Consider the following 20,619-nt stretch of genomic DNA (forward strand, 5'->3'; position numbering starts at 1 on the left):
ATTTCCTGCAGTTCACTGAAAAAAATTCCCTTTTCCGTTCTCTACCATTGCACCACCTTTGCTCTCTGGACAGAACAACACCACAGAGGCATTTTCTGCTGCCTGCAATTAAAATTTCCACAAATAAATCTTCAAAGATGTGCTTCCCATGACCCTACCTTCTTGCTTATCCTCTAATCCCAGTTAGTCAGGCTGACTGAATTCTCCCTCAGGTGCCTATTTTTAGTTAATTGCCTGCCCAAGCCCTGGAGCTATTCTGCCACTGAACAGTGAAGTGGATGAATGGCTCAAACAGAACCACTTCAAGTTTCCATCCTCACCCAAAATTTGTGTCTTTTCCATAACTTATTTCTTGTCTTTTTCCCAGTTCCCAGAGATGGGAGTTGCCATCTGAAGCTCTGATTCCCATCCTGGCCGACCCCTGTGTGGTAGGAGAAGGTGGTTTGGTTTAGCCTGGTCTGCTGGATCTGGGAAGCCCAGGTTCTTTTCACCCCAATCCCCAGCTCTGGCACCTCTCACCCTTTCCATGCCTGTTTACCTGTAGTGCCACAGCCATACTGAGCCTCTCTTGGAAAGCAGATGGAAGCTGCCAGGGAGATGCCATTCCCACTGATCCAGCTGCCTTACAGGACCACTGTTCCTATTCCCCACCACCTCTCAGGTTCTGTTATCCCTGCTGCACAATTCAGGCACACTCACATTAGGCTCACCTCTAGCTATTCCCAGTGATAGACTTACTTCCTTCTAGTGACTAACTGGGATCCTCTAGGAATCCTAGACGTTTCAGCTATTCTTGTGGCTGCAGGTAAGGAGTTTTCTCCCAGAGTACAGTCTGCAATCTCTGCCTGGAGCCAGCTCTCATCTTCCCACAGGCCAAACACCACTAAATGCTTCAGACTGGCATGCAAACAGGTGGAGCAAAAATAGAACTGGTGATCAGAAATGAGACCAGAAAACAGATCACATTCTGCTTCTCACAAATCCACACCAGGAGATGAGCTTGGCTTTCCTGTTCAAAGTACATTTTATTTCCATGTGCACAGGTGGGCTGCAGGAGGAGCCTGAAGCACCTTCCTCGCTCCTGTGGTTGAAGCCAGGTCTGCGTGGTTCTTTCCACCAATGCCTAAATACCAGCATGGAAATAAGAGCATACATGACACAGAGGGAGCTTCTCTGTATCAGATCACAGTGACAAGGAAGTTAAAAGCATTGCAAAAGATAACCAGGGAATTTGGAATTAATTTTATTACTATAAATAGGTCAGCTCTTCAGTCGGGGGAAGAATCCTCAACATTGAAGTGTCTCTTTACAAAGCAACCATCCCTCACTTCCACAGCTCTCTTCACCTTCAGTCTCACCCTCTGTTCACAAACTGTGTCCATGTTTCAAACTACTGTGCAAGGGGATAACCAGCTCTAGCATGGAATGTACTGAGTGGACTGGGGACAGCTCCAAGGCCTGCAGGACAGGGACAGCCTCCAGCACCTGGCACAGGCCAGGCCGGCTGAGTGTCCAGGTGAACAGGCCAGGGACCTGCCTGCAGCCCTTCTCCCTCTGTAGTCAGTGTCTTGCACCTGAAGGTAACAACACATGAGCTGTGCTCACAGCCCTCAGCAGCACAAGCCACTTCAGGGTGCCACACACGGGTGCAGGAGCCTGCACACTCCAGCACATCCCCGAATTTCTGCTAGAAACCTCTCTGGAGTTTGAGTTCTCCTCACCCTACTGAGTGCCTCAGCCTTGATACTTTGTGGAGCTTTCCTACTTTAGTGATTCCTGATACCTAGGAGCAATTTTTAGAAAGATTGTTTTGTAACATTTGAACCAGTGTTTTCCTTAAACAAGGATATTGAAGAACACAGAGCTGTCTGCTGATGTACTCTTGAGACCTGGGTGGGTACAAGGAGGACAAAAAGGAACCTGTGGAACCCCTGGGAGCAGCCAAACTCTGAAACTGCTGTTGGAAGAAAAGCTAGTGAGTGGCCTTTGCAGGCACAAGTCATGCCTCTCCCAGAACCCTCTCCCAGCACAAGCTCTGCCATCTCCCACAGGAGCCAGTAAACATTCCATTGGAAGGTGAAGGGTTTGGGATTAGCCATGGGAGGGGGTGGGAAAGCCACAGTGTCCCTCCCTGGGGCTGCCATTCACGCTGTCCCTTCTTGAGCTGGTTCTGGACAGGCCCTGTGCCTGACCTCCCTGCCTGCAGCTACAGCTGCCAAAGCCAGAAACTTTCCATTGTTAAAGCTCAACTGGTTTTCTAAAAACAAACTTTCTAGCACTTTTATACAGAGTGAATAACCTCTTTTAATGGAGTATTTTGAGGGCTGTAAACAAGGTTTTTAAATTGTAATTAAGTGCCATTAGGAAATGTATGGTTCATCACTAAAATTAGCTCTTGCAAAATGAAGTTCAAATTGAAAGCATCTTTTATAATGAAGTTGTTTATTAAAAGCATTTGGATGATCTACCCCGGGTGTCTTCATGGGGGGGAGTTGGGAGTTTTGGTTGGATTAAGACAAGATAGAATCATAAGGCAGGTCAAAGACACAGTTCCCTACATGAAGTCACTGAGGTTTTTAAATTTCTTCCAAGCAAAGAATTAGACCCACAAGAAAAAGACCCAGCACCCCACAGGGGAGGCAGCCACAGCAGACACCATTATCCCCTGTCAAGGAGAATAATGTTTGTTAGACAGAAAGTTCTGGTCACTTGGTTTCGCTAAAATTTCCAGCTCATGTGGCAGCATTTCCGACAAGTCCAGCCCACTCCCCCCTCCCAAATAACCCCAACATCCTCTGCTCCCCACAGGCAGGAGAACCAGGACCAAACCTCAGCTTTAAGCTACAACTGGCTGCAGGCACCAGCAGCATTTGAAGATGAAACAGGGCAAAGCACACGGTACCCTCTTGGGATTCTCCTTCACAACATGGATTAAAAGCTGACAGCCATGATCAGTGTTAGGTGCTTGTCTAAGAATAATCTAGTTTTCAGTTCTAGTTTTCATTCCTAATTCAGCCACCATTAAAACGTGCCCTTTCCTCAGCAGCTTTCCCCTGGAGCTGAGGGCTGTGGCAGGACATGAATACACTTATCTGCCAAAAACGAGAAATAAGTTCAGCATGGATTGTCCTGGTGGTGGAGCTGAAGCTTCCTTTGCCTTTTTAAACAGAGAAGGGATTATTCTGATGATTTCTGAGTTTTGATTCAAGCATTTGCCAGCTCTGGTCTCACTCACAGACACTCAGCAGCCCCCAACACTGGACCCTGTTGCCTGGGGGAATCACATCCATTGCTCTGCTGGGCAAACCCTCTCAGGAAAGGGGAATTCACTTTCCCTCCCTCAGGCAGCATTCCAGCAGATGCTCACTGATCTCCTGCCACTCACCCGCCAGCAGAAACACAAGCTCTGGGAAGCCATGGAGCTGGAAGCCAACGCTGAGGGCTCAGCTTCCGCAGCAGCAGCGCTGCTCCAACTCTCGCTCGGAGGAAGGAATGGCAGCTCCCTTCGGAGGTGTCTTCTCCCCTCTGCTGCTCTATAGCACCGTGTATCTGCCCAACACTGCCATCCAACTGTTCTGCTCTGCCCATCAGTGCCACACGTCAAACAACGTATCACACAAGAGACAAGTTGCTCAAGTGATCTTACCCAGCAGCACAGCATCAGCAGATCCAAATGCTTCAACTGGTGGCATAATTATAATATATGGCAGCATTCAGGGCATGGCACACTGGGAGAAACTTACGTTTATCAGGAGAAAAACACTACAAAGAAAACCAGAGGATTCCAAGCTCTGCTTCTGGCTGAAGCCACACATCACAGACCACATGGGTGTCACACAGGCCAAGTGTTACAAAAAGAAATTCTCCAGAAGTGGCTTAGGAGAACCCAAGAGAGCAGAATGACAGGACAATGGCAGATTTATTTACAATAGGACACAAAGAATACATACATTAATTAAAAATTACAAAGAATACAGAGAAAACACTTCAGGGAAGGGAGAGAAATCAATGCTGGCTGAGCCTCTCCACTGGGGTAGGGGCAGAAGGAAAACAGAAGAAAAAAAATCAACGAAAATCTCAGAGAGGGACCTCAAATCAGAACTGACACAGGACTCCACAGCACAGTTGGCTCAGACATCCCCTGCTCCCTTTTTCCATCCATGATTCCTGGCTGATTAGAATTTGGCATGATGGGCAGGGCCGACAGAAAGGGACACAGGCCCTTGCATGGACCTGGTGGAAACTTACGGCAATTAGGGTTAAAAAAGGCCCCAAAGCCCTTCCTGGGAGCAGGGAGGGCTTTGGACAGTTTTGGGTTGGAATGATGTGACCTGTGGCAGCTGGCCATTGGAAGACCTTACTCCAAGAAAAAATTTCATAAATCTCACTAAAAAAACCTCTTCTTTGTAGTCCTGGCTGAATCCAGTGAGTCTGCGGATGGAGGGAGCCTTCACTGCAATGCGGAACCTTTTTACTAATAAACATCACTGAAGTGACCCAAATAAAAAAAACCACCACAACCCAACTTCAACCTCTTTTAAAAAGAGTTTCCCACGGGCAGAATCAGGCATCAAGCCATGGGAAAAGAAGAGCCTGTGTCAGCTATCCTGGAGAGCTTGGACTGTTTTTTGTGAAGAACAAAATACAGCTTTGGGGTGTACACTTTTCCTGTTCCCTGGAGGTAGAGAATTTCAGAGGAGCAGAGAGCAGCAAGGGCAGCCAGAGCACAGGGCCGGTGGCGAGAGAGCCCCGCTCCCAGCCATGGGACAGCTCACGGGGCCACCTGCCTGTGCCAGCCCCTTCAGCTTGGCCTGCACAGCCCTTGGGCAGCTCGGGCCCAACACTGCCTCAGATTACTTGGCACTAAGGCCACGGCACCGCAGCCATGGTGCAGAGCCCACAGGCTCTGCAGGATCCCAGTGGCATTCCCAGGAAGGAGCCTGTCCCGTTTCCTCACTCATCCAGAGCAGAGCTATTGACAGAACAAACCCTTCTAGTTACCTCGCGCATCCTTCCAGTCCTGCACTGCAGCACAACCATGTCACTTCCACCAGCACATCGTGTCCTGCCTTCTGAAGGAGAGGCAATCCCACCCTCCTGCAGTGGCCTGTGCTGTCCGAGGCTGGAGGGAGGGAGAAGCGATGCCAAAGGTTGCAGTTCTCAAGCTCTCTCAGGGTGAAATTGCACTTCCCAGGCTCTGAATGGCACCTCCAGCAAATTGTAAACAAGCCGAAGCCGGGACTTCGGTGATCAAAGTGCGCCGGACTCCCGCTGGGTGAGCCTTTAGGCTCCGGTTATTCTGCCATAGTCAAGCTCCCTCTTCTGTGCAGACACGAAGGCAGGAGGAAAACCCAGTCTGATACTTGTCTGAAGAGTCTCCCTGAATCCTAGAGCACCCCAGGGGCTGGAAGAAAACGTTTTCACAAGTGTTTCCACTGCTGTCTCAAATCCGTTCATCATCAACATAAAAAAAAGGATGGATTAGCAAAAAGGGGGTTTACTTATACAGAGGGATATTTCTCTGCTAAAAAACTCCCTCAAATATGGAACAGGATAATAAAATGTAAGGTATCTACAGACCCCTTTTCCCCGCAGAAGTAGCCCAGAATCCATGTACACTGTGCCAAAGTTACATTCCAAATCGAGGAGTTAATTATTTCTCTTGTGACTCTCCCACTGGATTTTTGTTTCCTTTAAAAAGAGCTGGGAGAAGATGTCCCTGTCCCTCCCGGGAGGACACATGTTCAGAGGTGTCTGATTCCTGCTGGGGGGGATTCCAGCTTCAGTCGATTTTCACGGCGGCGTAGATCTTCCGCACGAACATGTAGGCTGCGTAGAAGCCGATGGTGCCCGTCAGGAGCCAGAAGGACAGGACCATGAGGGCAGTGTAGCCAAAGTACAATAAGGAGGGAATGAACTCAACAATATCCAGCTGAAACAGAAGAGGAGGAAAAAAAATCAGCAAAATAATGCACAGAGACAGCAAACCAACCAGTGCCCTCTGCAAGGGGAGCTCTGGCAAAGGGAGGAAAACTTTCATTTTTGTCCAGCTGAAGGGAGATCCTGTTTGAGGTGGGGTCAGGGAATTCTGCTCTGCACAAGTCCTACACCCTCCTCTCCTGTCTGGAAGGGCTGTCAGCACTGCTGTGGGCTGGCACGGGCAGACTGGGACTCAGCAAGCCCACCATTTCCTTTCCCAAATCCCACAGTCACCCCCAAAAACATGGCACTTTCACCCAGGAGGAATACCTTGTTCACAAAGTAGAAGACAGCATAGATCAGCACGTAGAAGGCAGATCCTCCGGACACCAGGAAGGTCCTCCACCACCAGCGGTAATCCTGACAAGATAAAGAGCCTCATTATCCCCTGGGGCACTGCCTCAGGGAAGCTGTGACCATTCCAGGACAGGGAGAACACCACCCACCATCTTCCTTCAAATGAAATCCACAAATTGGGGCGGGGGGACTTTTTTGTCACAGAAGTGTTTCCAAACCAAGAGATGCGAAGCTGACAGTGAAGCAAAGGCAGGTCAGGCTCAAAGCACACTGCCGACAGACATGGCTCACCTCTGGCCCTGCATTTTCTTTTGTATGTGGATGAAATGGAACAGTTTGGGAACAGCTCAAAACACCCTGTGCCCAGGAGAATTCCTGGTATGAAACCACAGTTCCCAGCCTGATAGATAATCAAAGAGCTTTAATTCCCTTTCGAGCGAAGAGACGCTGGGGACAATCACACCCGTGAAGCTGGGCCACACTAATCTTCACTGAGCAGCAGCAATAACGTGACCTGTGCTTTCCCAGGAGCAAGTACCCTGAGCTACCCAAACTACAAACATGGAAGTCTCACCTCAGCACAGAGCTGGAAATAAACCATGACAATGCTGATCTGGGAGCAGGATACCACCAGAATTATAAACACCAGGAAGAGGAAGCCAAAAAGGTAATAGAACTGGTTCTCCCAGATTGCCTGAAACAAACACACAGCAGGAATTTGTTTCTGTGCTACTGTGATCAATCACTGAACGTGGGACTAACTTCTGGCAGCCAGCCAGGGGAAAATAATGAGCCCCTCAGCCCCATGTAGATGAAACCACCAATCTAATGCATTTCACAGTGTCACTTCAGAGGATTCAGGCTGCAAAAAGGTGCACAAGGACAGCTCTCAGGTAGCTTGTTCATTCCCCTGCATCTCCCAAGCAATGGAACAGCAAATTCTTCCCCATCCATACAAAGTGAAAAATGGGCAGCAGCTGGAACAGTGACTGTCTCAAGACCAAGATCCCTCCTGGATGTCATGTTACAGTAAACTTCATCTTTACCACAATCCTTCAAACCACCAGGAGAGTCCCATAGCTCTCTCTGGAAACTACCAAATGGCCTGGAAGAAACCAGCTATCCCCTTTTAGAGAGTACAGGAATAGGAGACTGCTCCAGTGGCAGCCCCCTCCCTTTCAAAAGCTTTGGCATGAAAGGAATCCTATTGAGGAGGAAAGTGGATTAAATGCTTACACTGAAAATGAAGAACAGTTCGATGAACATGGCTCCGAAAGGCAGGATACCAGCCATGAGGATCCTACAGAGCAGAAAGAAAAACCATAAGCAGCACAATATAACTGTCTGGACATTAAACATTCCTTGTTAAAGGAATTAAAACCACACAGAACATTCCAAGCAAAGGCTCTGCATTTCCAGATTACTAAATTCACAGGCAATGACACAGCTCCTCCCACTGCTGAGCACATACCACAGCTACAAGTACCCCTCATACCACATCCAAATTATCAGTGTTGTCTCAAGGAACCCCATCTGCCATCTGTTCATGTTCAGAGAGCAGCAGGTGACATTCAGCAACCCAAGGGGACTGAGGGGAGGGGGTTTAACTCACCATATTTCCCAGACACTCATCACTCACCCCACAAATTTGTTCATATACCACCTCTGCTCCGGGATCTGCCTGGGAATCTGATTTGTCCGTACAGGATTGTCATACGGCTGCTTGCGAAATCCAAAGTAGTAACCCAGGTAGACCAAGGGCAAGGAGATCCCAAACCACATGCAGAGCAAGGCCACCATGGTAGGGAAAGGCACCTGGAATCACATCAAGAGCCACAGAAGTGAGGCTGACAGCTCACCTGCCCTGGGGACTGATGACATCGGCTAAGCCAGTCACCCACTTGGAAAGGTCTGGGAAGCCAAGTGAGTCCCTGTCAGCCCAGTGACCCCCTCCCACCCAGAAGGCCCCAGACTGAAGGTGGCACCTACCGCACCAGAGGAGTGTTTCCCCCAGATGAAGCAGTTGAGGACAAAGCAGATGCCGAAGACGACGCCCGGGTACAGGGTTGCTGTCTGCAAGAGGAACCACTGCATTAAGAGAAAGCACCTGACTCATCAGCCAGATGTTCCTCTGGAAGGAGTCCATCTCTGGGACAAGACACATGTGGAGGAAGTGTCCCTTCTGCTACAGAACAAGGACACAGAGGTGGAGAGGATCTTGGACAATCCTCTTTGCTCTAGTACGTGTTCGGATGGTGCCTTTTCTGTACAGCTACAAGGACTCAACCCACAGCATATGTGCAGCACAGCCAGACTGTGTCCAGCTACCACAAACACCTGGAGCTTATCCACAGATCTTGCCATCAGCAAACCTGGATAAGCAGCACAGAACATCCAAGACTCACACAAAAAGCTCCCTTCTTCCATCGATGGCCTTTCAGAGTCCGATATAAGCGGCCCGCAAAGAATCCACCAAAAACCCTGGACAGAAACAAGCCAAGACAACGAAAATGAGCTGTTGTTGCTGGGGAGAGGCTGGACAGCCCGGGGGGGAAGCCGTGGAGGCACCTACCCCATGAACATGAAGAGGAAGCAGGCAGTTGTCATCAGCGCGCCCCGGCTCGAAGGCGACAGCATCCCCAGCATAGCAACAACTGCAGAGGGAAACAGGACAAGGAACAGCAGCTCTGAGAAACGTGTGCTGCAGCAGCTGAAGGACAGGGGCCTGTCCCATCTGCAGCCCACAGCTGCCTGAAATCTCTGCACAAGCCTGATTTCCTTCACAGCATAACGCATCCACAGCCTCTAGCACCGGCCAGAGAGGAAGGCACAGCTTTGATCCCAGCTACAGACCATGCTTCAGCCTCAGCTTCCCCAGGGATGGAAGCAGGTAGGCGCAGCTCAGCAGGCAAGGCACACCTGGGCAAAAATCTCCCAGCCCACTATCAGCCAGGGCTCACAGCTTGGCAAAGGATATATAATCACGCAAAGCTGCCTTCAGCTGGGCAATGTCATCCAGCAGCTCTGCAATGCCGAGCCCAGGCCGATGGCAACAGGAAGCAGCTTCATGGGCCTCACTCCAGCTAAGGTGAGCACAGGGTGAAGTCAAACTTCCTTGAGCATCATTTGTGTTACAGCCACCCTGTACAACATGTGCCACTTACAGATGACAATCAGGATCATACAGAACAGCTGAATTCCAGAACCCAGGAGAGAGCTGAGGATCATAGGGTACTGTGGAGGCCTGAAGACATCTCCATGCACAAGTTTCCAACCAGATTCCTCCATGGTATCTTCCTATAGCAACAACAGAAAAAGGAGGTTATTTAGATGTGATATGCCAGTAGAAATTAAGGTCTTACCACAGCCAGCCTAAGAGGTTTTCTACTGAATTTTACACCATTCTAGCCAACAAACTTTTTTTCCCTTGGGCTAAAAACAGCTGAGACCTGAATTGTCAGTGCCAGGGTGCACATTGACAGAGCTGTCTGCAGTCACTGCTTAGGTCTGAAGACATCTGAACAGGTATGTGATTGCACAGACAGAAGAAGGTGTGACAGCACAACAGAACTGCCCCTCCCATGGCCAGGGCTCAAAGCAAAACAGGGGCAAGGGAAGAGACAATACACCCAAGTCTGCACACTAGATCCCTCCTGGTCTGTGCTTCCCTCCCTCTAATCCCAGCCCCTGGGACAAACACATACAATGTCATCTTCCTTGTTGTAGTTGGCAATGTCCTTGCGCAGAGTCCGGATGATGATCATGCTGAGAATCCCTGAAAACAAGCACAAACTGGGTTCAGCTCAGAGGCTGCTACACGGCTGTGCTGCTCTCAGGCTGTGCAACTACATGGCTCCCACCAACACACTGCTCTGGCTGGGAGAAGAGGTCTTGAGTCATCAGCAAGGACAGAAACAAAACCCCAAGGGTAGGGAAGGCACTATTCCAGCAGAAATGGGGCATTGTGGCTTTCTTGTGGGTTTTTTTACTCCCTCAATGACCCCAGCAGGAAAAAGGCTGGTAGCTGCCTGACCCTATGGGACACTGCTTGAACTGGGAGGCTTTAAACTGTTTTCCTGCCCCTTCTGACCAGGTTCAGATGGGGCCACATCCTCCTCAAGTCACCTGCAGCTAAGGCTTAAAGAAAATTCCCTGCAGATAATGGTAAAGCCTTCCTCTTCCCACACATCCACTCACCTGAAAGGAAAAAGACGACCACAACTGAGTTAATGATAGAAAACCAGTGGATCTGCACGTCACTCATGGTCAGGTACGTGTCCCAGCGGGAAGCCCACTTAATGTCACTTTCCTAAAAGAACAGGAGAGTTCTTCTCACACCAGCACATTCCCAATGTCTTCCACAACTCCAGTGACAGACACTTGGAGCATCACTGCCAGCCAGCTCCCCAGTACTGCCTCACCTCCCAGTGCACAGAGTAGGTGAAGAGCAACTGGTTCTCTTTAGTAGGATCTATTTCCTGAGGGGCAGAGCCCGTGGCTTCAGGCAGGGCGCACATGCTCTTCTCATCAGCCTTCAAGTCTGTAAGAGAAAGCATGGCACAGGGTCAGCCCTTCCCTCAGGCACCACCTCTCCCACGGAGCATCACCCTGAGGGCATCAGGCTGCAGTAATTCCAGGTGGGAAAGCACTCGCTCACCCGCTCTGCAGTTTGCAAAACTATTCTCCTGACCAGCAGTGGAGCACCATTAACAAACTTTCAGGAAAGCTATGCACAGGGCTCTCCTAAATGGGAAGGATAAAAGCCAGAGGTTCTGAAGCCGAGGATCTAGACCATGAACAAATCCTCCATTCCACATTATATGGTGAGAAACAAGATCTCTGCAGCAGTGCCTGCTCTGCCAGAGGAGAACTGCATGGGGTGATGCACACCATGAGCAACTGCCCTTCTAGACACCCTTTTCCACTGGGCTCACTGAGGTAGGAGTGCTTTCCCCATACCATTATTTTTAAATTTCAATCCCCCAGAACAGTTCCAAACATCCTGTGTGTCCCTGGACTAGCACACAGTGTCCCAGTCAGGGAGATCTGCACCACAACAACAGCTAGAATGCCAGACATGCCTCATACCAGATGACACAGTGCAAAAAAAATCCAACCCCAAAACCTCAAAGTCAGATCTTTTTACAGGAATTGATTTTCCATGGATTGCAATTCATGGATATGTCTCTACTGTTGGTACTTCCTTAATAACAAAGCGGTTTATTATTCTTATAATTTAGACTCATTTCTGTGCCCTGTGAAGCAACAACTGGCACCCTGATACATCAGTGGCATCTGACTTTTGTCCCTACAGGAGATTCTTCTCCCCTCCTCAGGAGTCTCTTACCTTCTAGTTTAATGCTTTGGGGAATCACCTCAAAGCGTACCACCCTGTAGGTGTGCTCCTGGCTCTCTTCCACATCCTCTCTGTGGTAGTAAAGGATGAAGGAGAGGTGGTTGTGCAGGTAGAACTGAAACAGTGACATAAAATAAAACATCAGCACCCCATGGGACACAGTGGCAAAGCTGAGAAGCAACAACTGCAGAAAACAGCTTCAGTGAGGGAAAACTAAAGACTCCAACACCAGAGATCAGTCAGCCTTGGGGGGCACAGTGCCTTTGCTCTGCTGAGGGGAAACCACTGCATGAGCCTGTCCAAAGTTACACAGTGAATAAAAGCAAGGACTCCTGGTTATTGTACCAGCAGTCCAGCACCCACCCTCTTCTTCCCACTAGAGACCCCTCTCTCATATTTCCACTGTTTATAAAACCTTTTGGTTGCATTCCCAGTTCTGATACTCTCTGGCAGACCTCTAACAGACACCCAGATCTCCTCCAGGCACCCTCACACAGCAGCTCAATTCTCTACCTTGTTACCGTCCATAAACCCAAGCCTATATCCGTGCTCGAACTGCACATCCTTCTCCTTCTTCTTCTCCTCTTCCTCACGATTGGAATAAAACTCCAGCCGTGTTGCCACAGGGAGGTTATCAGCAATGCTGAAAACACAGATTTCAGATCAAATTTGTCCACAGCACCAAATTCCCCCGACACAAACCCATGCTCAAGGTGACTCACAGGTGGACGTAGTAATCCTCCCTGATGCGCTCGGCAATGAGCTTGCTCTGCTCCACTGTCAGGGTGACTGGCTTGTTGGGAAAGTTGCACAGAACTTCACATTTCTTCTCCACATTCATGGAAACCTGGAAAGGTGTATTTACAATTCGGTCCCCTCGAAGAACCTCACCTGGAAAACAGGAAAATACGGGCAGGGTTGGAGACTGCCAGGCTTCCTGCTGCTGATCCTGCTGCCAGGCACTGTGCAGCTGGAGGGACCACAGCAGGTCTCCTTTGCTACCCCAGGTGCAAGGATAAGACTGCAGGACAGTTTAGCTTCTTTGCTGGAAGTATCAAGCACTGCTTATGAAGCAGGTTACACGCTCTCCTTCAGAACAAGCACTTCCTCTGTCCAACACACAGACGCTGCCGTTTGCAGACAGCCAGCACGCAGTGAATCAGAGGAAGCAGGTTCTCACAGCTCAGCAGAAGTGACACTTGAAATTGCTTTTGCCCCTGTAAACACCCCCCCATACTGTCCGACAGGTACACACCGAGGTTCTCAGCCTTGTATGTGATCTTGCTGGGCTGGCAGAAGGGCAGTGAGTAGTACTCGTATGGCAGCTGGGTCCGGGAGCTCGTCAGCTTCACAGCCTGCAGGAAGAACAGAAGGATTATCCCCAGGAAAGAACCCCAGATAATTTCCTGTCCTCTCAGCACCATCCAGAAGTTGATGCTTACTTCAAGACACCTTTCATAAAGCTCACTTCCAGAAGATACTACTACTACTACTATTAAAAATAGTAACAGAGACAGATGTTCCTGAGAGACTTCCAGTAGCAATTCATTCACAGAGAAACACTCAGAGAACAAAGCATGGTGGTTTCACAAATTTATGTCTCAGTGGAGTCCTAAGAAACAACAAAGAGCTCAAAAGAGATTCAGGAGTCACATTTCATACAAGATTTCCTCAAACAAAAATTCATATCCCACTGGACCTAGAGGTCTGGCCTCCAGTGCCATGAAGAGTTCAGCAATTTTAATCTCTGCAAGGAAAGCCAGAGAGCCATCAGTCTGGGAAGACAAGGTGACCAACCACAAACATTCCTGGAGAGTTTCCACAAATCACAGGGTACAAGGGAAGTGCAGAGACACACCACAACAGCCAAGGCCACAGTTTTTCAGTTGCTCTGAAAAACAGAAGTGTTTTGTAACACAGCCAAGCTTGTTTATTGGAAGAGTGCTGGCAAATACACTGACTTGCCTAAGCACTTGAGGAAGCATTTGGCTCCTGAAATCCCTTTGAGAACAGCCATTCCAAAATCGTCTTCTTCTGGGAAGCTTACTGTAGCCACAGGCAAGTCTCATTTGCTTAAAAATAGCCTACGTCTGGCAGCCTGTGGCCAAAGAGAAAACTGTGCTGTGCTTCACTTGGGAGCAGCCAACCTCAGCAGCCCCGAGGGTGCTGGATTTGCTGAGACAGAGGTCACAGCTTTAGAAAAATAAATGAAATGGGCTATAAATCACTGATGTCTGAAAGCAAAGCCTGGCTTCCTCATGGATAGGTGCAGCAGCTCGTCATTGAGTAATGCTGCACAGGAACAGCTCCCAGCAAGGCCGGGCTGAAAGATCTGCAAGGCTCGAGGACAAACACCTCCACTCGGGAAGAGTTTCTTGTGGATTTCCCTGGAGACACAACTTGAGCAAACTGGGTATTGAGAAGGTCTGACTCAGACCTTATTCCACCATTCTCTTTCCACCCAAAGGCACACTCTGTGTAAGCACTTTTAGAGTCAGTATAATGCTGGAGAAATTAAATTCACTTCAAAGCCACAGTGAGAAAGGGACCTTTTCCCCAAACAGAGCAACATCTTGAGGACTTTGGTGCAACTGCTGACGGAATTTGGTAGAAGAGATCAGGGGCAAGAAAAGGAATCACACTGGGACCCAAATGTTGTGAAACGGAGGAAATATCTGAACACAAAATTTCAGCAACAGGATCCCCAAATTTAACTTTCCAGCCCCTCTTAGCTGCTATGGTATAAAAAAGAAAAAAACCCAAAAGACGAAAAACCCCCAAACCAGACAGACTAACAGCACTGAGTTCATCCTACCTTTATTTCTACAGGATCATTGCGGTGGAAGTTGATAGGAGCCACCCCAGGTACATAGAACGAGTTTGTGCTGTGTAGCAACAACAGCAAGCCCAGCACATATCTCAGCCTTTCCTGCAAAAAGGAGAAGAAACAGTAAAACACAACAGAAACACTGGAACAACATTAGAGATGGGCAACAACACGGAAAATGTTCATCCCAGACATTAGAAAGGCTAGGCAGTCAGGTGATTAAACAGAAATTAAATTCACAAAAGCTGCTCTTAGCTTTGTTTTGTGACCCTTGATGCCTTGAGAGGCCTCCTAGAAACAGAGACTAGACGGGAGTAAGGGAATAAAAGTAGGTATTTCTTTGAAAGGCCTTCAAAGGTACCCCCTGGGGCCAGGGGCTATTGCCAAGATGGACCCCAAGATGGACAACAGGTCACGAGTTCTTCACCCTTTTATAGGTTTGGTTCATTTGCATAGCAGGGTTAATTCTCCAATTAAAGCTTCAGTTTTCTGCACAGCTTACCCCCCCCCCCCCTTAGCAGCTCTTTGGTTTATACTTTTGGCCTAGGACAGTCTTGGTGTCCTTGGAAAGCAGGCCCAGAGAGGCTCTGTTACGTGTACCTAGCATGAGAGAGCAGAAATTAACAGACTACAAGAAACTTCAGAGTCACACACCAAGCAGTACAGAATTTGAAAAATATAAAGGTTAAAACCTAAGGCATCACCCTCATCAAGTCACTTTCCACTCTGGGCGTCTCTGCCTCTTCATCTGCAATTAGGAAAACTTTGGCTTTGCCCAACCACAAGAAAAATGCAATTTTTATTTGCACCATGGGGCATTGAGCATGGGGCATTGAGCAGGCCATCACTTTACTTTTCTGCTCCCCCTGATGTGAGCTCCCTGTGTTAGCAAACTCCAGGGGTTAGTAGAGAAGAGGGCTGTAGCCCTGGCACTGGATGTGTGCCAGCTCTGCACGGCAGCAGTTACCCCGGAGCTGATTACAGATGGATGCTCACAGGCCACTACCTGCAGAAGAGTAGTTATTGTGGGGTCAGGTGTGACACCAGCGACTGCACCCAAAGGGACAGTCACATCACCACTCCCTCCTGCTCCACTCTGCTTTCCTCACCCCTCCAGGCCACAACACAGCTCAGTAACATGGCAAAAACTTTCTCACCCCTTTTTTAGTGAGCACGGTGACAAGTCAAGCTGGAAGGTTCAGTCAACTCCATGAGGGCTCTAGGAGAACCCAGATCCCACAAAGCAGCAGCAAATCCTTCATTTAACACACCTTGCTGCTTCTTCAGCCCCTCCCTGTTACCTCAGGTAACCCAGCTCGAGCATGGGCAGGAAGGCTGTGAAATGAAAATCGAGCTTTAAAGAGCATTAGCCAGCAGCAGCTTGCCTGCATTAGGACATCAGCTCTGGTATAATCTCACGGCATTACTAACTCCTAAACTCCCAGCACGTACGGCACCACTGGAAAACCACACAAAACCTGGAGCTTTGTTTGGGACAACTCTTAAGCTAATGCTGCAGACATAAGAAACCAAATCCCCACTGCCCCTGTGCGTCCTCAGCACAGTCAGTCAGTCTGATACAGCACCCGGGGGAACACTCCACAGGCCAGGTGTGGACAAACAGCAGCTCTATCATGGGGATCCTTCCTCAGGTTGGGGTAAAAAAAAAATTTAAATCTGTGTTTATTGCCCCCACACCCCTTCCTCTTCATCACCTTCCTTCCATCTTACTCTAAGGCAAGGAAGGTATGTTTGGCCCAGACACCAGTGAGGGCCAACCAGAGCATCCAGAATTAGTGGAACTGAGCAGGATGAAAAAAAAAAAAAAAGGCAGAAATATCACGGGGTTGAAAGTCTAAAATGTACTTAAGATGCAAATGCTAGGCACCTACAGAAAATGTTACTACTGAGTCATCAGATACATGTGGCTTCCAGTACCTGAAGGGAGCCTACAAGAAAAATTGAGAGAGACTATTTACAAGACCATGGGGTACAGGACAAGGAGGAATGGCTTTAAACTGACAGAGAATAGGGTTAGATTGGATATTAGGAAGGAGTTGTTCCCTATGAGGGTGGTGAGGCCATGGCACAGGGTGCCCAGAGAAGCTGTGGCTGCCCCATCCCTGGAAGTGTTGCAGGCCAGGTTGGATGGAGCTTGGAACAACCTGGGATAGTGGAAGGTGTCCCTGCCTATGGCAGTGGGGTGGAACAAGATGAGCTCCAAGGACCCTGCCAACCCAAACCATTCTGTGATCTTTTTTTGCTTACAAAGGGGATTTTCAGATCTATTCTAGGCACAGCCAAATACACTTGGAGCATGCATCAAGCTCCAGCTTGGAAACACTCTTGTTAAAACTGCCTGACCTTCAATACTGATCTGCCCTGAGACGACATGGAGCTTATTTTCTGTGCTACACTAAATTTTGCCTTCCCAATTTTTAAAGGGAGTGCTCAGTGACTCTCCACTGAGTAGGAAAAGGTCTTCCTGACAGGTGAAGTATTGGAAGGAATCTGCATTCTTGTCCCACACTGCACCCCAGAGCAGCCAGCAACCTGTAGCCCTTATCTCATTTGTCACTGAAGTGACAGACCTACACAATGTTACTCAAAAACCAAAACCACACCAGTGCCACCCTTGCCCCAGCGGGCTGGGAGGTGATAAGACCAGGACAGAACTTTGGCAGACACTCAGGAGACACATGAACATGCAGAAGATGAAATTTTTGATGACAATTTTGGCAGAAATTAGGCTGTCTTTGCATACAGATGATGATGACTCAGGCGGCACCAGGCAACAGGAAAGACAAGAGGGCGACTCTGTAAAGCCTTGCCAGGAAAGAACAGTTGGTAGCAAGAAATGGGGAAGCTGCTATGCAACAGGTGGGGGAGCTCTGGAAGTGAAGTATGAAGGAAATGCTCAGTGCAGGTTTTTGAGCTGGCAGAGCACAGGGAAGTTGAAGCCAGGGGCTTTTCTCATCAGGATCTTTGCTCTTGTACTGACAAATGTGCTTCATCTTCTCCAAACAAAGGCAGCAGCTTAGCAATGGCAACATGGACACCACCTAAAACATCTGTGTAACTCATGGGCCTGGCTAGGTGATCATCTCACCTGGGGGATGCCTGCAAGCTGTGTTCTCTTCTGTGCCAGGTCAGAACTTCTAGAAGGGAGCTCTGTTTTGGTTCAGTCACAGAGCCCTGGCAAGGCCCAGACTTACAGCAAACAGGGCACACACCTTCACGGCCTTTTCCAATTATTTATATTTCAAAATACATGCACAAAACCCCCTCAGATGACAATCTTGCATCTGAGGTGCCAGGAAATCGTGTAATGGTGCAACAAGTAACACAACAAACATGCACAACCCCAGACTGAGAAGAACCCAGCTTCAAATAGGCAAAAATAGTTCAGATTGTCTAAGCCTGATTCTTTTCCTATATGCACACATGCAGAGAGACCCCTTCTTAGGAGAATATGATCTAAATAAAAGAAGTAACTGCAGGAGCACAATCATCTATTCCTGTCCCTCAGATCGAAAGTTCACACACAAACTCTCTCCAAGAAGGCACTTCTGGATAATTATCACCAGTCTTGGGATTTGCAGACAACCCCAGGTTTATCCCATTCAGAAACACTTACAGCAACATTGCCCCTTTCTGTGAATTCACAGAAGGTGCACAAACCACACTGACGAAACAGAGGACTTGTTCACTAAGCCCCAGTCTGACCCAGCATGAAGAGGCCCTAAAACATCCAGTTATTACCACACTTGTCCTTTCCTACAGCTCGTGGTCCCTCCAGCTACCACTGCCAGAGTCTGAACTCCAAAATTTAAGGGAAAGGGGAAACAGCAGCTGTTCCCTGGGGCACTCCACAACAGCTCCAATGTACTCCAGAGGCTCCATGGCCTGGCCATGTGCACCCAGGACATCCCTGCCCAAGTTACTGCCAACAACTTGAAGAAACCCTCAGCAGCAATTTCAAGCATCTGAATTGGGATGTTGCTGTACCAGAGCTGCTTTAGGTCTTAGGAGTTTCACAATCCACACAGGAACTGAAGAACAGAACACAGTATTTTTTCAAAGAGAGGAAAAGGAATCAAGAAGTGACAGTGATGGATATCATGAATTGTCCCATCTCTTTTTGGCAGAGAAGGCCAACAGGGACATCAAACGGCCATAATCATGAGCTGTTAACTTTCAAAGACAGCTTTGAAGAAAAACAGGGAGAACGACCTGTGCAGAGCCATTTGTCCAAATGGATTCACACAGCTCTCCTATTCCATTCCACTTACTGAAACTTTTTAATACGGTGACAGAAATGGAGGAAAGACATAACCCACTATTCTGTGGGAGGGGAAAAAAACCAACAAAGCTCTCTCACACATGCAACCTTCATTCTGCCCTCAGGCACCGTAACAGGACAAGAACAGTGCTAATGGCACCCTGATACTTGTCCCCTTTTCCAAGGGCTGCCTCCTTGGAGATCCTGACAACTGTTTGGATAAGCTCATCTTTATTACATCCCTGCCCTGCTCACCCTGCACTGGAGGAGCAGCCGAGAGCCCTTCGGAAGGAGACAAGTGCTGCATTCACATTGACTTCAGAGCTTCTCTGACACCAGGAGAGCTGCTGGCAGCCTTCTCTGCCCTTCACACAACAGAGAGCCACGAGGAAATTCCCAGTAGGACCATCCCCAGCTCTCAAAGCCAGCTGAGAGTTCCCTCCTCCCTGCCTGGGGGAAAGCCAGCAGGGTATGAAGATGCTTAAAGCAAATTAAAGGAAAGTCTCGGCTCTCCCAATCCCCTCCCAGCCTCTCAGTGAGTGACCTTACAGCCCAGCCAGCGACCTTTGTATCAGCACACATCCTTTATCCATACCGCTACTCCTGCAATGCATTGTCACAGAAACATCCTCCTAAGAAAGCAAGGAGGAAATCCGTTTTACTCCTGCAAGACTTCAAGGCAGATAACAAATGTCTCAGCAACTCGTTTTCTCCTCTGTCAGGTAGCACTGATGCTCGCCTACCTTAGCAAATTCCCATCAGGAACACCTTCAGTTCTCCGACGATTCAAGGAATAATTGAATAGGAATAACAGGGATGCTGGGACGCGGGAAGGTGAAGCAGCTGCTCAAACCCGGACCCGACAATCACCACCAAACATTTGTGAAAACCACACACAGAGCAACAGCCTCTGTGCGAGGCGCCAGCACCGCTCCCCGGCTGACATCTCGGAAGGGAAGGCAAAAGGCGGTGCTGTGCTCCCTACAGCCCACACCGCTCCGAGCCCCCCGCCCGGCCCCTCCTGCCCAGCCAACGCCGTGAGCCGCAGAAACGGAGCCAATTTTGCTGCCGACGGAGCGCGGGGCAGGCGGGACAGGAACCCACTCGGCTCCGTTTGGCCCCTGGGCACCGAGTGGCGGCCCGACCTCTGCCCTCCACTGGTGACACCGCCGGGAGACGCGGGACCGGGGAGCCTCCCCCGGCCAGGGGCCGGGCCCGCATCCCTCCCAGCGCGACCGGAGCCCCCGCACTGAGCCCCGCGCCGGGGCCGCCACCGGGCCGGGCCGAGGGGCAGCGGGCGGGACGCGGGGCCGGGCCGGGCCCCGCCGCACTCACCATCGCCGCCGACGCCGCCATCTTGGATCCACGTGTCGGCGCTGACGTTGCCGGAAGCGGCGCGCGGTTGGCTGCGGGGCCGATCGCCATGGCGACAGCGGCGGCCGGGCAGGACCCCGCCGGGCGGCCGCGCTCCGCGCTGCCGGGGCCGGGCCCAGCTTAGCCCCGGATCAGCCCAGCCCTTCTGCCGGGCGCGGTGAGGCGGGGGTCTCCGCTCCGATCCCCAGCGGCCCCGCGAAGCCGGCCGGGGAAGGGGCGGTCCGCGCCGCCATCTTTGCTGAGGGCAGCGGCCTTGGCATGGAGGGCGGGCACGACGCCGCGGCCGCCATGTTTGGTGAGGGCGCCGAGGCGGTGGGGCCGGGAGGCTCCCGGGCCGTTCCGAACCTCCCGGTTCCTTCGGTCCCTGCGATCCCACCCCGGCGGTCCGCGGCCCGGCGGCTGCTCCGATGGCGGTGCGGGCCCGCCCGGCTCTGGAGCCCCCGTTCCGAGGGGCGCTGAAGGCCCAGCCTTGCCCCATTTGCGTCTCCCCCACCCGGGCTGCGG

At 50.0% G+C, this 20,619-nt stretch overlaps 1 protein-coding gene across 1 annotated transcript; it reads right to left on the reverse strand.

Moving 5' to 3' along the window:
• Window positions 1-3,900: 3,900 nt before the first annotated feature.
• On the reverse strand, window positions 3,901-20,181 carry TM9SF4 (transmembrane 9 superfamily member 4). Its single transcript, XM_048321522.1, has 18 exons — window positions 20,077-20,181; window positions 14,448-14,561; window positions 12,888-12,987; window positions 12,355-12,523; window positions 12,146-12,275; window positions 11,624-11,747; window positions 10,698-10,816; window positions 10,474-10,585; window positions 9,981-10,051; window positions 9,441-9,573; window positions 8,849-8,930; window positions 8,682-8,757; window positions 8,266-8,349; window positions 7,916-8,091; window positions 7,513-7,576; window positions 6,851-6,970; window positions 6,250-6,339; window positions 3,901-5,932 (listed from the first exon to the last, which is right to left on the reverse strand). Exons 1-18 carry the CDS (start codon window positions 20,164-20,166, stop codon window positions 5,783-5,785), a joined length of 2,004 nt encoding a protein of 667 aa, XP_048177479.1. The 5' UTR covers window positions 20,167-20,181; the 3' UTR covers window positions 3,901-5,782.
• Window positions 20,182-20,619: the final 438 nt, after the last annotated feature.

Source organism: Corvus hawaiiensis, chromosome 17 (genome assembly GCF_020740725.1).
Source record: "Corvus hawaiiensis isolate bCorHaw1 chromosome 17, bCorHaw1.pri.cur, whole genome shotgun sequence".
NCBI classification, from domain to species: Eukaryota; Metazoa; Chordata; class Aves; order Passeriformes; family Corvidae; genus Corvus; species Corvus hawaiiensis.

Coding starts and splice junctions, on each gene's coding strand:
- TM9SF4 (XM_048321522.1), bottom strand. CDS start 20,166: ATGGCGATCGGCCCCGCAGCCAACCGCGCGCCGCTTCCGGCAACGTCA. Junction 14,562..20,076: donor TGGCGGCGTCGGCGGCGATG/GTGAGTGCGGCG, acceptor TCCTTTTTGCAG/GAAAGGCTGAGATATGTGCT. Junction 6,340..6,850: donor ATTTCCAGCTCTGTGCTGAG/GTGAGACTTCCA, acceptor TTATCTTGTCAG/GATTACCGCTGGTGGTGGAG.